The sequence below is a fragment of the Antechinus flavipes genome, chromosome 4 (genome assembly GCF_016432865.1).
Source record: "Antechinus flavipes isolate AdamAnt ecotype Samford, QLD, Australia chromosome 4, AdamAnt_v2, whole genome shotgun sequence".
Taxonomy (NCBI): Eukaryota; Metazoa; Chordata; class Mammalia; order Dasyuromorphia; family Dasyuridae; genus Antechinus; species Antechinus flavipes.
This window is the reverse complement of record NC_067401.1, coordinates 186709008-186726869: the sequence shown is the minus strand read 5'-3', so window position 1 is coordinate 186726869 and position 17862 is coordinate 186709008. Positions and strand designations below refer to the sequence as shown.

The 17862-nt window shown below is 38.2% G+C and overlaps 1 protein-coding gene across 1 annotated transcript; it reads left to right on the top strand.

Moving 5' to 3' along the window:
• The first annotated feature begins 10 nt into the window (after positions 1–10).
• MUC17 (mucin 17, cell surface associated) lies at positions 11–15282 on the top strand. The gene is made up of 11 exons (XM_051995958.1): positions 11–114; positions 3044–3232; positions 3409–3539; positions 5917–5975; positions 7689–7834; positions 9289–9351; positions 9461–9635; positions 12965–13126; positions 13378–13475; positions 14315–14394; positions 15015–15282. Exons 1-11 carry the CDS (start codon positions 69–71, stop codon positions 15054–15056), a joined length of 1191 nt encoding a protein of 396 aa, XP_051851918.1. The 5' UTR covers positions 11–68; the 3' UTR covers positions 15057–15282.
• The last annotated feature ends 2580 nt before the right edge of the window (positions 15283–17862 follow it).

Sequence of the window (17862 nt, the reverse complement as noted above, 5' to 3'; positions counted from 1 at the left end):
CCACAGAGACTTCCACAGTGTTTACTGGATCCCCAACATCTGTCAGTCCTTCCCAAGAAGCATCAACAATGACTACTGCTGTTCCAATCACCACTAAATCAACCATTAAGCCAAGTAAGTGTTTCTTGGGTACCCTTCTCTTTCCAAATTTTTTTCCCTTGATTCCCGCCTTTCATTAATGGTATCTTTCGATTCTGCCTTTTTGTTTAGAACTGTTTTTTTTTTTTTTTTTTTTTTTTGCAGTTTCAGCTTCTCTTGCATTTTAATTTCTCTTCACTATTTTCAACTTTCACCAGATATGACTCCTAGGACCATTCTGTTTTCATCATCTTTTCTTTTTTCCCATTAACCTGAGCATGTTCTCTTCTATATATTTATTTTTCCTAACACTTAACAATTCCTAAATCTCATTTTACAGTTCTTGTTCTTTTCATTTTCTTTTTTTATGTTTCATTTTACATTGAAAATTATAATGTTATTTTAATTTTTCAAATACATGCAGTTATTTTTCTCACTTTCCTCTCCCCTCTTTAAGGTTTCAAGTTATCTAAATATAGATTATCCTTTTGCAGTTCTTCTAAAGATATTTTTATATTTGTCAAGCTAAGCAAAAAATCAAAATCAAATTAAAATATAGAAAACCACCATGAGAACGGATGCAAAGTACAACAGAAAAAGGATAAAATATTGTGCTTTTATTCACATTAAGTCTTTATACTTCTCTCTCTGGATGTGAATATCACTTTCCATCACAAGTCTCTTGGCATTATCTAGAATTGCTTTATTGTTGAAAAGCGCAAAGTCCATCATAGTTCATCATCACATAATCTTGTTACAGTGTACAATATTTTCTTGTTTCTACTCATTTCACTTAGTATCTGTTCATGTAAGTCTTTCTAAGTTTTTCTGAAGTCAGCCTGCTCATCATTTTATATAGAACAATACTATTTGATTATATTCATATACCTTAACTTATTTAGTAATTCCCCAATTGAAGATTATTCACTCAATTTCCAGTTCCTTGCCATTTCAAAAAGAGCTCCTACAATCATTTTTGCATATGGGTCCTTTTCCTTCTTTTATGGTCTCTTGGAATTCACACCCAGGAGAAACACTGCTGAATCAAAGGGTATGCACAGTTTTATAGCCTTTTGGGCATGGTTTCAAATTGTACTCTAAATTGCTTGGATCATCTCACAATTCCATCAGTAATGCATTAGTGTCCCAGTTTTCCCCATCCCCTGCAACATTCATCACTATCTTTTCCTGGAATCTCAATCAATCTGAGAGGAATGAAGTGGTACCTCTGAGTTGCCTTGTTTTGCATTTTTTTAATCAATAGTGATTTAGAGTATTTTTTCATATTACCAGAGATAGCTTTAATTTCTTCATCTGAAAATTTTCTGTTCATATTCTTTTACTATTTTTCAATTGAGGGATGATCTGTATTCTCAATTCTCTATATATTTTAGAATGAGGTGTTTATCAGAAACACTGGCTTTAAGCATTTTCCCCCAGCTTTCTTCCTTCCAATCTTGGCTGCATTGGTTTTGTTTGTGCAAAATCTTTTAAATTTAATGTAATCAAAATGAGTAATTTTGTATTTCATAATGTTCTGTAGTTCTTCTTTGACCATAAATTCCTCTCTTCTCCACAGATCTGAAAGTTAGATTATCCCTTGTTCTCCTAATTTGTTTATATTATATCTTAGATTGTTTATATCATATTATGTCATAATCTTGTTTAGATTATGTCTAAATCATGAATGCATTGTGACCTTATGTTAGTATAGGGCTTTGGCTTTTTTCCTACGAACCACATACTTCATGAATATTTATGAATCATCTTTGCTTTTCCTCAAAAATTTCTAATTTAGTGCTTAAATGGCTCCTAAAGCATAAGTAATCATACATGAATTTGCCTCAATACATCCTTTCCTCTTTTTTGCTTCTTCCCAATTCTTATTCCAGATGCCACTTGTGCTGCACTTATCTTTTTTGCCCTTTCAATTTCTCCTTCTGTTTGTCAGTCAGTCAACAAGAATTTCTTAAGCACTAGGCATATAAAGCATGGCAAGAATAATACCTGCCCTGGAGAAGCTTACATTCTCATGAGGGAGTCAGCATCTGAGTAAGTAAGTACATATACAACATAGCCAGAGTTAACAGTAGGTAATCTGAGACTATTAGTAGCTTGGGGGACTGGAAAATGCCTCCTGCAAAAAGTAGAATTTAAGTTGAGTCTTGAAGGAAACTGAGGGAATTAAGAGGCAGAGGTCAAGATGAAAAACATTCCAGGATTGGGGGATAGCCAATACAAAAATATAGAGATGGATAATGCAATGTCTTATTTCAGGAACTGTAATAAAACTGGATCTTGGAATTCATAGAGGGGAATAAAGATTGAGAAGGGGAAAGGGGGAAGCCGATGGAATCAATCTGCTAGGGAAATTGGGAGAGGATAGGGTAAAAGATAGAGGATTGGCTCTGGTAAGGAGAGAAGGATCACCTCTTTATCTGAGACTGGAGTAAAAGGGGAGATAGTGGAAGAACCTATATGTAAGATAGAAAATGAGGAGGAATCTTTATTTGAGTACTGGAAATGATGGAGAGGGAAATGGTTTCATCAAGAGGAAATTCATAGGGCCAGAAAAACAGAAAGGAAAGGAAGAAATTTAAGATGAAGAAAAGGAAGGAAGAAGGAAGCATTCTAGAGAGCACAGTGGAAGGAGCTGGGGATAAGTTCAAGGGATGGGGAAATGGGATTTGTACATCTATAGCTAGGGATTCAGAATCACTGGGATAGGAGGAGTATAAAGTGAGTCTAAATGAATGGGAGCGAATCCAGGCAAAATATGTTTGATACTCTTTCTCCGTGTCAATGTCTTGCACAGTGTGTATCTCTTTCTTTGTTGTTTTCACTTTTCTCTTCCCCACAAGATTCATCTTTTTCTCTCCTAAACTTTTTGTTTTGACCTCCTACAACTTCCTTTCTTCCAGTTCTTCCCTTCTCCATATTGTATTGAGTTTCTTACTCCTTTCAGTGGAATGCTTCAATGGAGGTACTTGGAATGGAACCCTCTGTCTCTGTCCCACTGGTTATAGTGGAAAGCAATGCCAGGACAAGGCAATTTTTTGCCAGAATGGGGGCACCTGGGATGGGATCAAGTGCATCTGTACCAGCATCTTCTATGGCCCCACATGTGAAATGGTTGTAGAAAACATTCCAATAGGTAAGCCAGCCTCTCTGGGTCTCAGAGCTATATTAATAGCTGAGCTGGGTTCAGGGGAGTGAAAAGGGGCCAAAGAAGCCCCGATTCTCAGGGAAAGGGGGGATCAAAAGCAAGGGGGCAAAAGGGGGTTCATTGTGAATGATTGGTATGCTCATAATCAAGTCCATTTCTATCAGCGCCTCCTCCAGAAAAAGTCAATGCTACCGTGGAAGTGAAAGTGTCTGTGACCAGTATGGAATTTACACAGGACTTAGAAAACTCATCCTCGGAGGCCTATATGAATTTCACTCAACAATTCGAAGACCAGGTATCAATCAATGGACTATAAGGGTATTGAATTTTTCAGGAAGCTTAGAGGTCATCTAGTACATTCCCTGATTTCATGAGAGGATCTAGAAGAGTTAAGTGACTTATTTAAGTTACTTACCTAATGTCACACAACCAATTAAAAGCAGAAAAAAGATTCAGCCCAGTTCTCTCACAACACCTGAGTAAATGCTTTTTCCATTAGATTCTCTGCCTTCAGCTTTTACCACTCACTCTGACTTTGTTTCTTAATATTACCATCTCAGGGAAAATAGCAGTGGAATGAGATCCGCAACAGGAGTGAAATGATGTAGATGAGCACTATTCCAACCACTAATAAGATATTTTACTTTAGAAAGTGGAGGTGATGAGGAAATGCTTTCCAGGAATAGGGGAATGACCAGTGCAAAAGTAGGGAGATAGGAGATGAAATGTTGTGTGTGAAGAACAGGGACAAAACCCATTTAATTAGATAGCACAAGGGAAGGGCTACTAGGTGACAGTGGAAAGTGTGCTAGGCCTGATCTTCCCAAGTTCAAATCTGGTTTTAGGCAAGTCACTTAACTCTGTTTTCCAGAGTTTTCATTTGTAAAATGAACTGGAAAAGGAAATGGCCAACTACTCCAAAGTTTTTTATCAAGAAAACACCAAAAGGGGTCAAGAAGAATCAGGCACAATTGAAAAACTAAATGACAAAAGGAAAAGAAGTAATATCCAAAGATGCTGAAAGATAGATTTGAAGCCATGGCTTTAAAAATTAAAGAGGAGTTTATATTTTATACTAAAGACAATCAAAATTCAACAGAATTGATTCTTAAGGAAATCGATTTTTAAGGAAAATTGCTTTAAACAGCAATGTTTGGGATAGATTGTAGTTGAAGGATTTGATACAGAGAGGCCAATTAGGAAGGACTTATCTAAATAGGAGTTGATGAAGACCTGAGCCTGTGTGAACACAAGGAAGGGGTAAGGCAAAAGATGGATTATAGAAACAACTAAGAGATGGGGAAAGTATAAAGTGAGTATAAATGAATTAGTGGGTTGATGGAAAATCCCAAGGTTAATGACCTGGGATACCAGAAGAATGGTGGTGTTTTCAACCAAAATAGGGAAGTTTGGAATAGGGGTGGCTAGCAAGGGAGACTGAAGGGATGGTTGGACATTAGAAACAAGAAGAATAATGTAATGAAAACCCATCTAGTAGAGAGCATCTGAGGGGAGGATGGTTAACTGTGTCAAATGAAGCAAATAAAAAAGAGGAATACTTTTAAAAAGACCAAAGATTTGGCAATTTAGGAATCACTGGTAATTTTTGAGAAGGTAATTTCAGCTGAATAATGAGGTTGGAAGCCAGATTACAGAGTTGAGAAGTAAGGAAGCAGCAGGTCTAAGTAGATTTTTCAAGGAGTTTGACTGAGAGGAGAGTTATAAGATTTGAAGGTATGGTAGAGTATCATGAAGATTGTTTAAAAAAAAAAAATACCAACATGTTTAAGGAAGAAATCAGTAGATAAAGAGTTGCAGATTTGCAAGAGAATGAGTAGACAGATGGAAGAAAAAATTTGCTGGAGAAACTGAGCCTTCTCAGTTTCTGATGGGATCAGGTATATAAGTAGAGAGACTTGTCTTGATACACCTCTGTGTGTCAAAGACTATGGAGGAGGAAAGAGTGACTAATGTCAAGTTTGAAATGAATATCATAGGAAAAGAGGAATTTCACAGAGAATGGTCTAAATTTTCTCAATAAAAGACTCAGTGATCAAGGAAGGGACACATGGAAAAATGAGATGGAATTAGAGAGGGAGGGAAAGAACTGCTTGCTACAAGAGAGTCCAGCTGATGTTGGACAATACAAATTATAATTAGGTTGGAGCTGGCTTGCATTCCTCTTTTGGAAGAGAATTGAATTATCAATACATGAAGGAATCGATGGAGACTAGAATAGCAAACTAGTCCAGGTTTATTGGGGTTTTTCTGACTCACTCATCACTTCCAGGCCTCTCCAGTGCTGGTACAGGGAGATTCCTTCTTGAAAGAGACAGGTGATGGCCTTTGAGAAAGAGAGCTAACTTGAGAAAGCACAAGACTAAAAGAAAGAGGTTTGGATTAGTTAATGGCAGCATTTGCTAAACGCTTCCACAGAGACATTGCTCTAAAAAGGGGGTAGAACAAATTTCCTCATGTCCTCAGGGTCTAAGAGGATTCTTCTGGCTATAAACCCTTTTCATTCAGAATCTACTTTCACACAAGTGCATTCTCACAGGCCTATGTTAAGAGGAAAGGCTATTTTATAGGGGGGTCAGAGAAAGGAAGAGGGGGGTTATGGAATATCATGATTTTGACTATTTAGATAACCCAGTGGCCTCTTTGCTTTTCAGATGGCTGAGTTTTACAAAAACATCCCTCAGTATGTTGGTGTGAAGATCAAGCGTCTTTTGTAAGTCTTTGTAAACTTGGGGGAAGCAGAGCCATAAAGAGAGAGAAATTATGCCATACTCATGACCTATTAGGCTGGAATATTCTCCCTACTCATTTCAGCATCCTTCAAGGATGAATCAATCAGTCAACAAGTCCACATAATGCTTGTGGAGGTCACAAATGAAAAGCAACAACCCTGCCTTGAAGATCTTATATTCTTAAGTGTGAACCTTTATAGCAATAAATAAATATAAGATAAATATAAGAATGGGAGCAAGTAACCTTAGAGAAGAAATCATTCTTAGCTGGAGATAGGTGGGTAGAAAGGGAGGCCAAGGGACACCTCCTGCAGAAGGTAGCATTTGAGTTTTGAAGGTCAGGGATTCTAAAAGGCAGAGGGGCAAGCAGGAGACTGTTGCAGCATGGGGAACAGCAAAGCAAAGTCTTCTTGATGAGAGAGAGTGTATTTGAGGGATAGCAAGAAAGCCAGTATGGTTGGAATGTACAATTCATGGAGAGGAGTAATGTGTATAGGAAAGACCAGGTTGTAAAGATCTTTACAAGCCAAAAGGGAATTTATTATTTGATTCTACAGGTAAATAGAGAGCCAGTAGAGTTTATCAAGTAGGGAGGTGATATGGTCAGAACTCTATTTTAGGCAAATAACTTTGATAGTTCTGTGAAAATGAATTGGAGTGGAGAGAGATTTGGAGAGAGGAGACCAGTTAGAAAGCTATTACAATTGTTTAAGCTAGGTCTGAATTCAGGTAATGGCTATGTGAGTGAAGAGAAGGGAGTAAATCAGAGTGATGTTGTAAAAAAAAGAAACAAGATTTGGCAGTTGGGATAAATGGAAGATGGTACCTAGATTGCTGAGTCTAAGGAAGGTGTGACTATGACTATGGGTAAAGGGTATTCCAGCTGCTCCCCTATCTCTTTGAAGAGAATTCCCTCTTGAAAGAAGGAGTAGCTGAAATTTGGAACTATGCTCAAAAAGTTATCAAACTGTGTATACTCTTTGACCCAGCAGTGTTACTACTGGGCTTATACCCCAAAGAGATACTAAAGAAGGGAAAGGGACCTGTATGTGCCAAAATGTTTGTGGCAGCCCTATTTGTAGTGGCTAGAAGCTGGAAAATGAATGGATACCCATCAATTGGAGAATGGTTGAGTAAATTGTGGTATATGAATGTTATGGAATATTATTGTTCTCTAAGAAATGACCAGCAGGATGAATACAGAGAGGACTGGTGAGACTTACATGAACTGATGCTAAGTGAAATGAGCAGAACCAGGAGATCATTATATACCTCAACAATGATACTGTATGAGGATGTATTCTGATGGAAGTGGATCTCTTTGATATAAACTGCTTGCATTTTTGTTTTTCTTCCCGGGTTATTTATACATTCTGAATCCAATTATCCCTGTGCAACAAGAGAACTGTTGCATATATTGTATCCAGGATATACTGTTAACCTATTTAACATGTATAGGACTGCTTGCATCTGGGGGAGGGGGTGGAGGGAGGGAGGGGAAAAATCAGAACAGAAGTGAGTGCAAGGGATAATGTAAAAAATTACCCTGGCATGCGTTCTATCAATAAAAAGTTATTTAAAAATTAAAAAAAAGAAGGAATAGCTGAGACCAGACATTTATTGTAGTTAGATTAATTTGTTTACCACCCTTGGGCATTGAAAAGTTGATATGACATAGTCTTTTCTTTTCTCAGAAATGGCAGTATAGTGGTGGATCATGAAGTGATCCTGTCAACAGATTTCACCCCAGATTTCCAGTTAGAACTGAAGAATATCACACAGATAGTACAGGACACAATTATAAAAGCAACCAAGGAGCAAACAGGTGAAAATTGCACAGGTAAGTGCTCCATCTCACCCCTGCTTACCAAACTTTGTTTCTTATTACCCCTCTCTAAGTACATGATGTACTAATTACCTCTGTGCCCATCTTTGTTCCTACCAGGTTGGTCCTTATGTCTGAAATGTTCTCCCTTGTATTTGATGAATTTTTACCTCTCTCTTAAAAGTCAACTCAAAAACCACTTCCCCTAGAAAGTATGCCATTAGGTTCTTTGTCCTTAACAATCCCCCATCTCAGACCTTGAACATATAAGATCTCTCTAATAATAGACTATCACAAATTATGTATTTACTATTTCTCTACGTATGTTATTTCCCTACTACTGTAAATTCCAGGAGGGCAGCATCTTTCCCAGTACCTAAGGCTAGTGTTTTTCACGTTTTCTTTTGGGTCCAGACCTGTGATTTCATCAGTGTAGACAACTCCCACTGTGGAAACTCCCTCCACCAATACAGATTCTCATTTTCTTGGTCTTAAGGGACTTGTCAGGACCTCTGAGAAGTTAAATGGCTTGCCTGTGGTTAGAGGAAGGATTTGAACCCAGCTTCCTAACTCTCACCTCAGTCCTTTAGCCTTTATGCCATATTATCTATCCTTTTACATACCATAGGCAATTAATAAAAGTTTGTTAAATTGTATTGAATCTCCTGAGACAAAAGGAAGGAGTTCTTTGTCTCAGATTATCACTTTTCCATGGCCTTGCCTCTCTCTCCCATCTGAGGGAGAAGGGGCAAGAAGGCAGAATTGAAAGCAGATGTATTCCAACTGGACAGTCCTTAAATCCCACCTAGGGCTCACCTTCTGTGAGGAGGTGGCAGTCAGAAATGTGGGAAGGAAGAAACAAAAATTTATTAAGCAACTATTAAATACCAGACACTATTTTAAGCACAATACAAAAATTTCATTTGATACAAAAATCTTAGAAGGTAGGTACTATTATTATCCCCATTTTACAGATAAGAAAATTGAGGCATAGAGTAAATGAGTTGACCAAGATCAGACAGCTAGTTAGTATTTGAGTCTTGAGTTGAATCCAGGATTTCCTAACTTCAGGCCCAGCACTCTAGGCTAAGCTGAAAAAAAAATCAGGTGTAGATTCAGAGATATAGTTCAACTATAAAGAAACCAGCATCTTCCAGGAGATTCTCAGTAACCACAGTGCCAGAATGGAGATGAGCTTGTAGAAAAATGTTGGTGGAGTTATAAAGGAGAAAACAATTCTGAGCATAAAATTAGGTGGTGGACTTATGGGGGAAAAAAATCTGAATTTCAAAGGGCTAAGTATGTGAAGCCTGAAGATCTGGGATCTGAAGCACAAAGGTAGGAAGCCTATATTCCCTTTCTTCCCCACCTCCTAAAATGTTTCCTAATCCCCCAATCCTGGAGAGGAAGCTTGTAACAGAAGCCAACAACAGGCAATTTTTTTTTTTGGTTTTACTCTTTTTTTACAGGCATGTGTTTCAATCCTGTAAAGACAACTGTGGAAGAGCCTGTAGTGCATTATGATCCTCTGAGTAAGTAGGCATAAAGAAGGGGTAGGACAGGGGTTAGGGAGAACTCTGGAGCCCATCCTAGGGAAAGAGTTCCTGTTGTATTATTTATTCCCTTGACCTTCTCTCCTAGAGGAATGCCGAAATAATGTTGCAGATGATTTTAAGGATTTCTTCTACATTGACTACAAGGATAAACAACCACACTGTATTAACCGCTGTACGATGGGCTTCGAATCATCACTGAACTGCAACCAGGGAACGTGTCAATTTGGGCTGAAGAAGCCTCATCTAGGACCTCGATGCCTGTGAGTACTTACGCTCTCCCAATAGCATTGTCCCAGCTCCTTTTTCCTATCCCCATCTGGGCCCTCCCTGGACTGGATCCCTAAACCAGATTTCTCCCTATTCCTCCAGAGAAGCAAGTTTTGATCTAGGTAGGCTAAAACCCTGTGATCATTTCTATAACAGTCCTATCTTCTTATTGGTCAGAAGTCCTTACTTATTGCCCTTCCACTGCCTGCCATCCTGGCCCTTGCCCTCAGGTTGCTGACAAAAGAAACCATGTTCATTTTCATGGAGAATTCTTACTTAGTCTGTATGGGATAGCCATCATTCAAATGTGAAGAAAGACATACTGGCACAAAAAAGAAAAATTAAATCCCATTAACATAAACATAAACATAAATACAAAGAAATTATCAGTTGCTGCCAGTGGTATACCAGGAGCCAGCTCTAATTGCTTTAACTTGCTTAAATTTTCATTGTGAGCATTTATACCTAAGAAAGGGCAACAAATACTACATGTAAATCAGGGCTTGATTTATGGTTTTATGGATTCTTTAAATTTAAGAAATTGCTAATGATGTCAACTTAAAAATGTGTGTGTATACCTTTTTTTCCTCTAGCGAGCCAAATTGTTAAATATTCACTTAAATAAACATTACTTGAACTCAGAAGAGAGTAAGTAATAGAAGGTTCAGGAAATAAAGTCATCACCAAACTGGAGATCTGGTGACTGTAAGCTAATAATAATATTAAAACATTTAAAGTGTTTTGGGGCTTGTGAAGCGCTTTTCATCCATTATCTTATTTGAGCCTCACAATACTCCTGACTGCATTTTTCCTGAAAAGACCCCAAGTAGGGGGCAAGTCAGTGGAAGGATTACCATGCATAACTGGAGAAACTTCTAGGAAGGAGGAAGCATTGAGCAGATTTGACGACGGGAAGAACAGAATTTGCTGTAGAGAGTTGGAGTGAGTGTCCCTTATGTGGTAATAGATAGATGGGAAAATTTTTTTCGGTTTTGTCTGTATAAAGTGAGCTGGGATGTCTACAGATGAGTTACAGGTTGGAGGAAGAATTAATGATGGATTTTTTTTTAACTAAAGATTTTTATTTATAAAACATATGCATGGGGAATTTTTCAACATTGACCCTTGCAAAACTTTCTGTTCCAAATTTTCCCCTTCTTGCCCCTACTCCCTCCCTAGATGTCAAGTAGTCCAATACGTGTTAAAATATATGTTAAATCATATATATATATGTATATGTATACATATACATATTTATACATTTATCTTGCTGCACAAGAAAAATCGAATCAAGAAGGGAAAAAAAACACCTGAGAAAGAAAACAAAATGCAAGCAAATATCAACAAAAAGAATGAAAATGCTATGTTGTGGTCCACACAGTTCCCATAGTCCTCTCTCTGGGTGTAGATGGCTCTTTTCATTATTGAACAATTGGAACTGGTTTGAATTGTCAACGATGAATTATTAATATGTGATGACCAATAGTTAGACCAATCCCTTACCTTAACCCTTTCATATGGAGCCATCATGGAATAATTTGGGGGAGAAAGAAATAATATTAGAAGTCAGGCAGGCTGCACAGTTGACCAAGGGAAGCCACTGTGTGATAAAGGCATTAACTTCTCTCCCATTCTAAGGTTGTCTATACACTATACACTTCTGACTTAAGTACCCAGAACCTCCAGGTTAGTGTTCCAAAACTGGTCTTTATGTTTTTATTGCTGAGTTAATTGTATTTACAAGAGAAAGGGCAAGAGAATCATAAGATCTCTTTGAGGCAGAGCAATGCAATCTTACAGGTATCATTCCTAAATGCTTTATCTTATCATGGGTATCCTTGTGGGAGCAGAAATACCCCTGGAATTGGAATTAAATTATATGAATTCAGTTTTTGGTTCTGCTATGACTTTCTTGGATGACTCTGAGTAGTCATTTAGGATGTATAAGCTTTTCTTATTTGTAAAATAAGATGAATGGACTGATTCCTTAGAGTCCCTTCTACCTCTAGATTTTATGATCAATAAGTCCTGTGCATTGACATACATTGTAAACTGTTTGAGGTAAAGAAAATAACCATGGATTTTAGGTACTGAAGACTCCATGTTATGACAATTACACCAGCTTCAGAATCTTTCCTGTATCAGAGGAAAACATATACTAAACAGAGATAAAAATCATAGTTTCCAAACAGTGCTATGACCATTAAAAATTTTAAAAATAATAGCTTTTTATTTTCAAAATATATGCAAAAATAGTTTTCAACATTTACCCTTGTAAAACCTTCTGTTCCAAATTGTTTCTCCTTCCCTTTCCCCCATTCCTTTCTCTAGACAGCAAGTAATCCATTATAGGTTAAACATATGTAAATCTGCTATACATATTTCTACAATTGTCATCCCACACAAGAAAAATCAGATCAAAAAGTAAAAAAATGAGAAAGAAAACAAAAAGCAAGCAAACAACAATAAAAACGGTGAAAATACTATGTTGTGATACACATTCAGTCCCCATAGTCTTCTCTTTGGGTCAGATGGCTCTTTCCATCACAAGTCTATTGGAATTGGCCTGAATCACCTCATTTTTGGGGGGGGGAGGAGGGAGGAAGGTTGTTGTTATTTTTTTTTAAATAAATGTTTTTTATTTGTTTGTTTTTTCCACTCAGGAAGTTATTTTTAAAAGGAATAATTTTGTATAAGCTGTTTCACCTATGTCAGGGAATGGAATCATCTCATTGTTGAAAAGAGTCACATCCATCAGAGTTGATCATCACATAATTTTATTGTTGCCATGTATAATGTTCTCCTGATTCTATTCACTTCCCTCTGCATCAGTTCATGCAAGTCTCTACAGGTCTTTCTGAAATCATCCTGTTGATCATTCTTATAGAAGAATAACATTCTGTAACAATCATATACCATAACATATTCAGCTATTTTCCAACTGAAAGGCATGCATTCAGTCTCCAGCCATCACAAAAAGGGCCACTTACTAACACCTTTGCATGTGGATCCCCTTCCTTTTTTATGATTTCTTTGGGATACAAGCCCAGCAGAGTTGGAGCAAAGGATATGCAAAATTTGATAGCCCTTTGAAAAATTTTCTTTGAAGCAGAACTCCACCCACATTCCTGCTCACATTGTTTCATTCATCTTTCCTTCTTCTGAGGGCCCTCATATATTCTAGTTCCTAGAACCTGAATACATCTTTACCTTCTTCCCAACCTTCTTAAAAGAATCCTAGAAATTGGGTAGAGTGAGAAGAAAGTGTCCATCATCTTTACTTAAATTTTCTTTCTCTTCTGCCCTTATTGTCATTTAACAGCTGTTTCGTCACAGACACACACTGGTACCAGGGAGAAACCTGTAACTTCAGCATCAGTAAAAATCTGGTGTACGGGTTAGTAGGAACATTAGGGGGAGTGTTGTCGATCGCCATTGTTGTTCTCTCTGTCTTCTTGCACCGGTCCTGGAGGAAGACCCAAAGGTGAGCCATCTCTACCTTTACTTCTTACATTTTATACTCATCTTCAGCCCTTGTGATTCTTCATATTTTCAGGATAGCCATTAAAGGTTGGGAGGAAAGATGCTCTGAAGAAGTCATATCTAGATTGGGTGCTCTTTAAGCCATCTCTTCAGGGGACAGCTTCTCTGAGTTTTATGGGCATTGTTCTGAGTTCCCAGTTCTGATGGGAGTATGCCCCCCCCCCCCGGTCATTCTGACATTTTTGTCAACAGGCAAAAGACCAAGCTGGATCAAGTATATAAATGGCATGAAGAGGATGGAGGACCAGCCCCTGGGAGCTTCCAGAATATAGGCTTTGACATCTGTGAAGGTACTAGCAGCCCTCCTTGGGTTCCAAGGGGCTGGAGGGAGGCACTTGTAAGGAATGTCAGGGAATTCTGAGGTTTAAAGATATGAGGAAAAGAAGGTAGTTCCAAGTTCTAAATCTCTGGGCATCACATAATTTCTGAGACTATGATGACAGCAAGAAAGTGGGATAACAAAGCACTGTAAAGGATGGGAGAAACAAAATGTGAAAGAAATGTCTACCTTCACAACTATGCTGATGAGATCTAGATTTTGGGATTCCTGGTCAGGGAACCAAATCATGAAATCTAGATTTTGGGGTTCCTGGTTAGGGAACCAAATGATGAGATTAGATTCAGGGAACCAAAATGAGGAGATTAGGGTTCCTGGTGGTCAGGGAGTTAAATGATGAGGTTAGTGGCAGGTTCAGAGTTCAGGAAACCAAATGAAGAGGTTTGGCTCCCCTAAATTCCCTTGGGATTCAGTGCATGGGTAGGGAGTTTTGGGAACCCCCTTCTGGCCATGGATGGCATATTAGCTCCTCTGCAAGGATTGAGTTTAAAATTGGTTCTTTTTATAATAGAAGCCTTTGACTACAAGCTGAGGTCTGCTCCACCTCCTGATGAAGCTGATAGGTGGAGTTTGATCTGGAATTGAATAGAAAATCTTCAATTGAATAAGGTTGGAATTCTCCAGCTTAGGACTCAACCAGCCCCACCTAGATAGCAGAATGAAATTGATTGTCCTTAAGTGGGGTCTTTACAGTGGCAGGATTCATGGAGAATCTGTCCTTTAAGGAGTTTTCAGAGAGTTTTGGGGCTCCCTTGTCAATGCCATCTTCCTTCCTGTTTTCTTTTTCTCTAGAACAAGAAAATTCCCTTAACATGGATTCCATTTATAGTAATTTCCAGCCCTCTTTGGGTCACATTGACCCTGAAAAGAAGGTAAGCAGGAAGTTTCCTGGTACAGAATTTTCAGACCAAGCAGTACTATCCCTAAGCTGTAGCAAATTGGGGCAGTGACTCTAGGCCCTGCGCACTAAGGCATCCCCATGGTTCTGGCATTTGACAATTACCCCAAAAAGGTTATTGTTGGAGAAAAGATGGCTCCCATATTTGGTAAGACTGCTTTCTTCTACTATCACCATATCCATATGCCTATCTCCTCAGGTTGCATCTTGATGTATCATGAGGTCTCTCCTAAGTGGTTTTTATCCTTCATTGTAATATAATCTTATCTAGGAAGATAAATAAGAGAGGGGTGGGGTGGAGAACTTAGGAGAAAAAGCATACAATATATTTTCTGTCCTCTTGGGGTTGGCCCATGGGTCATCCATGACAAGGATTTTCTGATATTCAAGCTAGGTGATAGTTGAAGCACACCTAATTATTTTAAGGCAGGCTGATCAGTTCATTAGTTTGGATCTCACCATTACATCAATTTCTACCCCAGAATGGATGGGAGGAATCTTCCCTTATTTCTAGCATCTCCACCACCTTTATCTATCTCTAGCCTCAACACCTTCCAGTAACCTAGCATTCATATAGTTACCTTTTCTTTCTAGATCCAGATCCAAAGGCCACAGGTGGTGATGACTTCAGTATGAGGCAACAACTTGTCAGAAAAGGAAACAAAACTCACAGCAGAAAAAACCCTGTAGTTCAACCCTGCATACAATTGGCATCAATTACTACAATATTAAAGAAAGCAGAATTGAGTGAAGGAACAAAGACTTGGGTTTTGTTGATGTGAGATTATGCCTGTAAATTGCTTTGTAAACCATTTAAATGTTATACAAACTTGATATATTATTATTATTTTTGTTACTGTTATTATTGTGGTGTTCTTATTATTGATATCCCAAGGACAGTGTATTCCCACAATGCAGGTGTTCACCTAGCACCTGACTGAAGCTTCCAGCTGCATACACAGAAGAAAGCGTAGAGGGGGAAGGAAGGAGGAAGGAAGAGGGAGGAGAAGCACTTAAATAAAGACATCATCATAATCATTGTTGAGTTCTGACACTTAGGGATTGGTTCCCACAGGGAAAACTTTTCTGCCCATTCAGTTTCAGTAAAACAGACAATTCACATATGCAAACATATATAAATCAGACATGTACTTAGATCTTTTTCTTTCTCCACATAGACACAAATACCTACATATGTATACACAGGGTCTGACACTGATGTTATAGGATAGTTCTAGACCATAGGAGGGACTTGAGACCAAAGGGAAGCAACATTTCTATTAGTTTGACCCAAAGCTCCTTGGGAACATTATGGAAAACATACTAAATAGCCAGCTGAATATCTGCAGAAGCTTTTATCTTTCAGGAAGGGACTTTGGAAGTGAAATTGATGCAGAACCAGTCTGGTCACCAATAATGAATTGTATCTCCTCTAGAACCCAGCACCACTACTGACCCATGTCCAAATAATATTTATCCCTATTATTTGTATGTTGCTTTCTGTGTTTTTTAAAAAATAGGTTTCCACATTTCTTAATATCCTTTTGTCCTCCCAAAAGCCTTATGGATTTGGTAGATAAGGACTTGAGAAGAGAGACTAAGTAGTTTGCCTAGGGCCATGATGTGAATGATTTGGAGAGCCAGGATACAAAACTCAGTCTCCTGTCTCCATGATGTCTCCTAAAGAGTTGGAAAGAAGGTGACCTTACCTTAGGATTGGAACAACCTGCTTCTTTCAGCTACTAGGGCTTTACTCTCAAAGACCATTCAGAATAGCTCTAGGGCATTGGTTCTGGGTGATTAGTCTTTCCCTGAGATTCTGTACCTTCTACTGTTCCATTGCAGCCACCTTACTTCCATAATCATGATACCTGTCATCACCTACTATTTCAGTAAATCGGACCTTGTGATTCTTTTTCCCCTTTTCCCTTCACTCAAGTGATAGCTTATCTGCTAGGCTTTCCTTCCTCTTCATCTCTACATTATAGTATTTGGGAACTAGAAAAAATTTGCCTAAATCTAATCTACATAAGGATAACAATAGGAGGAATAAGTTGGGGTACAGCTCCACTTGTTGAGTCTTTCCTCTCAGAACATCCTGGCCAGTGAAAATTCCATAGGAACCACAGCACACATATTCACTGACTCATTCACAAGCATACTTGGGGATGTCAGACCCACTGTATGACACAGTCTTTGATCCTTTGTCCTCCAAGGAAATAAAAATTATTTTTGTTATTGTTATCCCATTCTTATTGTTTTCAAAGGCATTAGTGTCAAGGGATTAGTCATCAAAAGAGTCATTGAATCTACGGTTACAAAGGTTTTTCACAACCATCAACATCACTTGAGCCATGTAAATAACCCTGTGTGACAGGTGAAGCACATATTATGGTTTATCCAGAGAGATAAAATCCAAGGTTACATAGCTCCTTAGTGGCAGAGAGAAGTCAAACTAATCGTTTCTAACCAAGTCTGGTGTCTTTCTTCTCTTACATTTGAAATTTCAGTCATGTTTTAACAATAGACCACATAAACTGAACCGATTCCCTGAGTTTCTCCTCCACAGAACACTCCTATTGAAACCTTAAGTTAAAAACAAAACAAAATAAAACTTTACTCTGCTGCTCCTCAATAGTTTTCTTGGAATCATTACATACACAATTAGAAAATTCAATCTACCCTACTCATATGGCTCAGCTCTCCTGAACAGCTCCATGTACAACTCCTCAGGGGTCTCTATTGGGTCTTCAATTCCAAAGAGCCATTTCACCTTACTCCTCAATCAATTCATTTGCCTTCCAAGTTTTCAGTTCCTAGAATTGGACCAAGTCCCAGGTGATGTCTACTTAAATACTTTTCTCTATTACAAAGGCTAAACTGGAAATCTAGGAGTATTTGATGCTGGGGCAGTTTTAAGGGAGTTGATATTCATCACTACTTATTAACACAACTTTCTCTCCAACCACATTAACCCCATAACACTGTCCTTTCTCTTTCTTCTTTCCATTCATCTTCCTCTACTTCATCACCTGTTGTCATGAGTAAGATTCTCAAGAGTCCATCAGGCTTGACACAGCATGCTTGCCTTGTTATTTATCCTTTGTTCTTAAAGAGGACCAGAGGGGATGTAAATGGATTGGATTTAAGTGCAAAGTCACCTGCCTCACTTTCCCTTCAGAGCTATCTGGATCCAGTGGCCAGATAGAGATCAGAGCAACTGCAGATGGCCCTTGTTGAAATGGGAGATCTTGGTCTTTTTTAAATTTAGGTCTTCAACAGGTCTCAGTTTGACTGAGGTCACACCCATTCAATAATTAAGTCTGGGTAACAAATAAAGCACTAAGTCCTAGAGTTTTCAGCTCTATTTATACTCACCCCACATAACCATATTTATAACAAATAACAAGGCTCTTATCCTCATGGTCACTGTTCTAGGAAA

Excerpts from the sequence above, each read along its gene's own strand:
- MUC17 (XM_051995958.1), top strand. The coding sequence starts at position 69 with ATGACTACTGCTGTTCCAATCACCACTAAATCAACCATTAAGCCAA. Across the intron at positions 9,636-12,964 it reads CATCTAGGACCTCGATGCCT|CTGTTTCGTCACAGACACAC; the intron begins GTGAGTACTTAC and ends GTCATTTAACAG. Across the intron at positions 13,127-13,377 it reads TCCTGGAGGAAGACCCAAAG|GCAAAAGACCAAGCTGGATC; the intron begins GTGAGCCATCTC and ends TTTTGTCAACAG.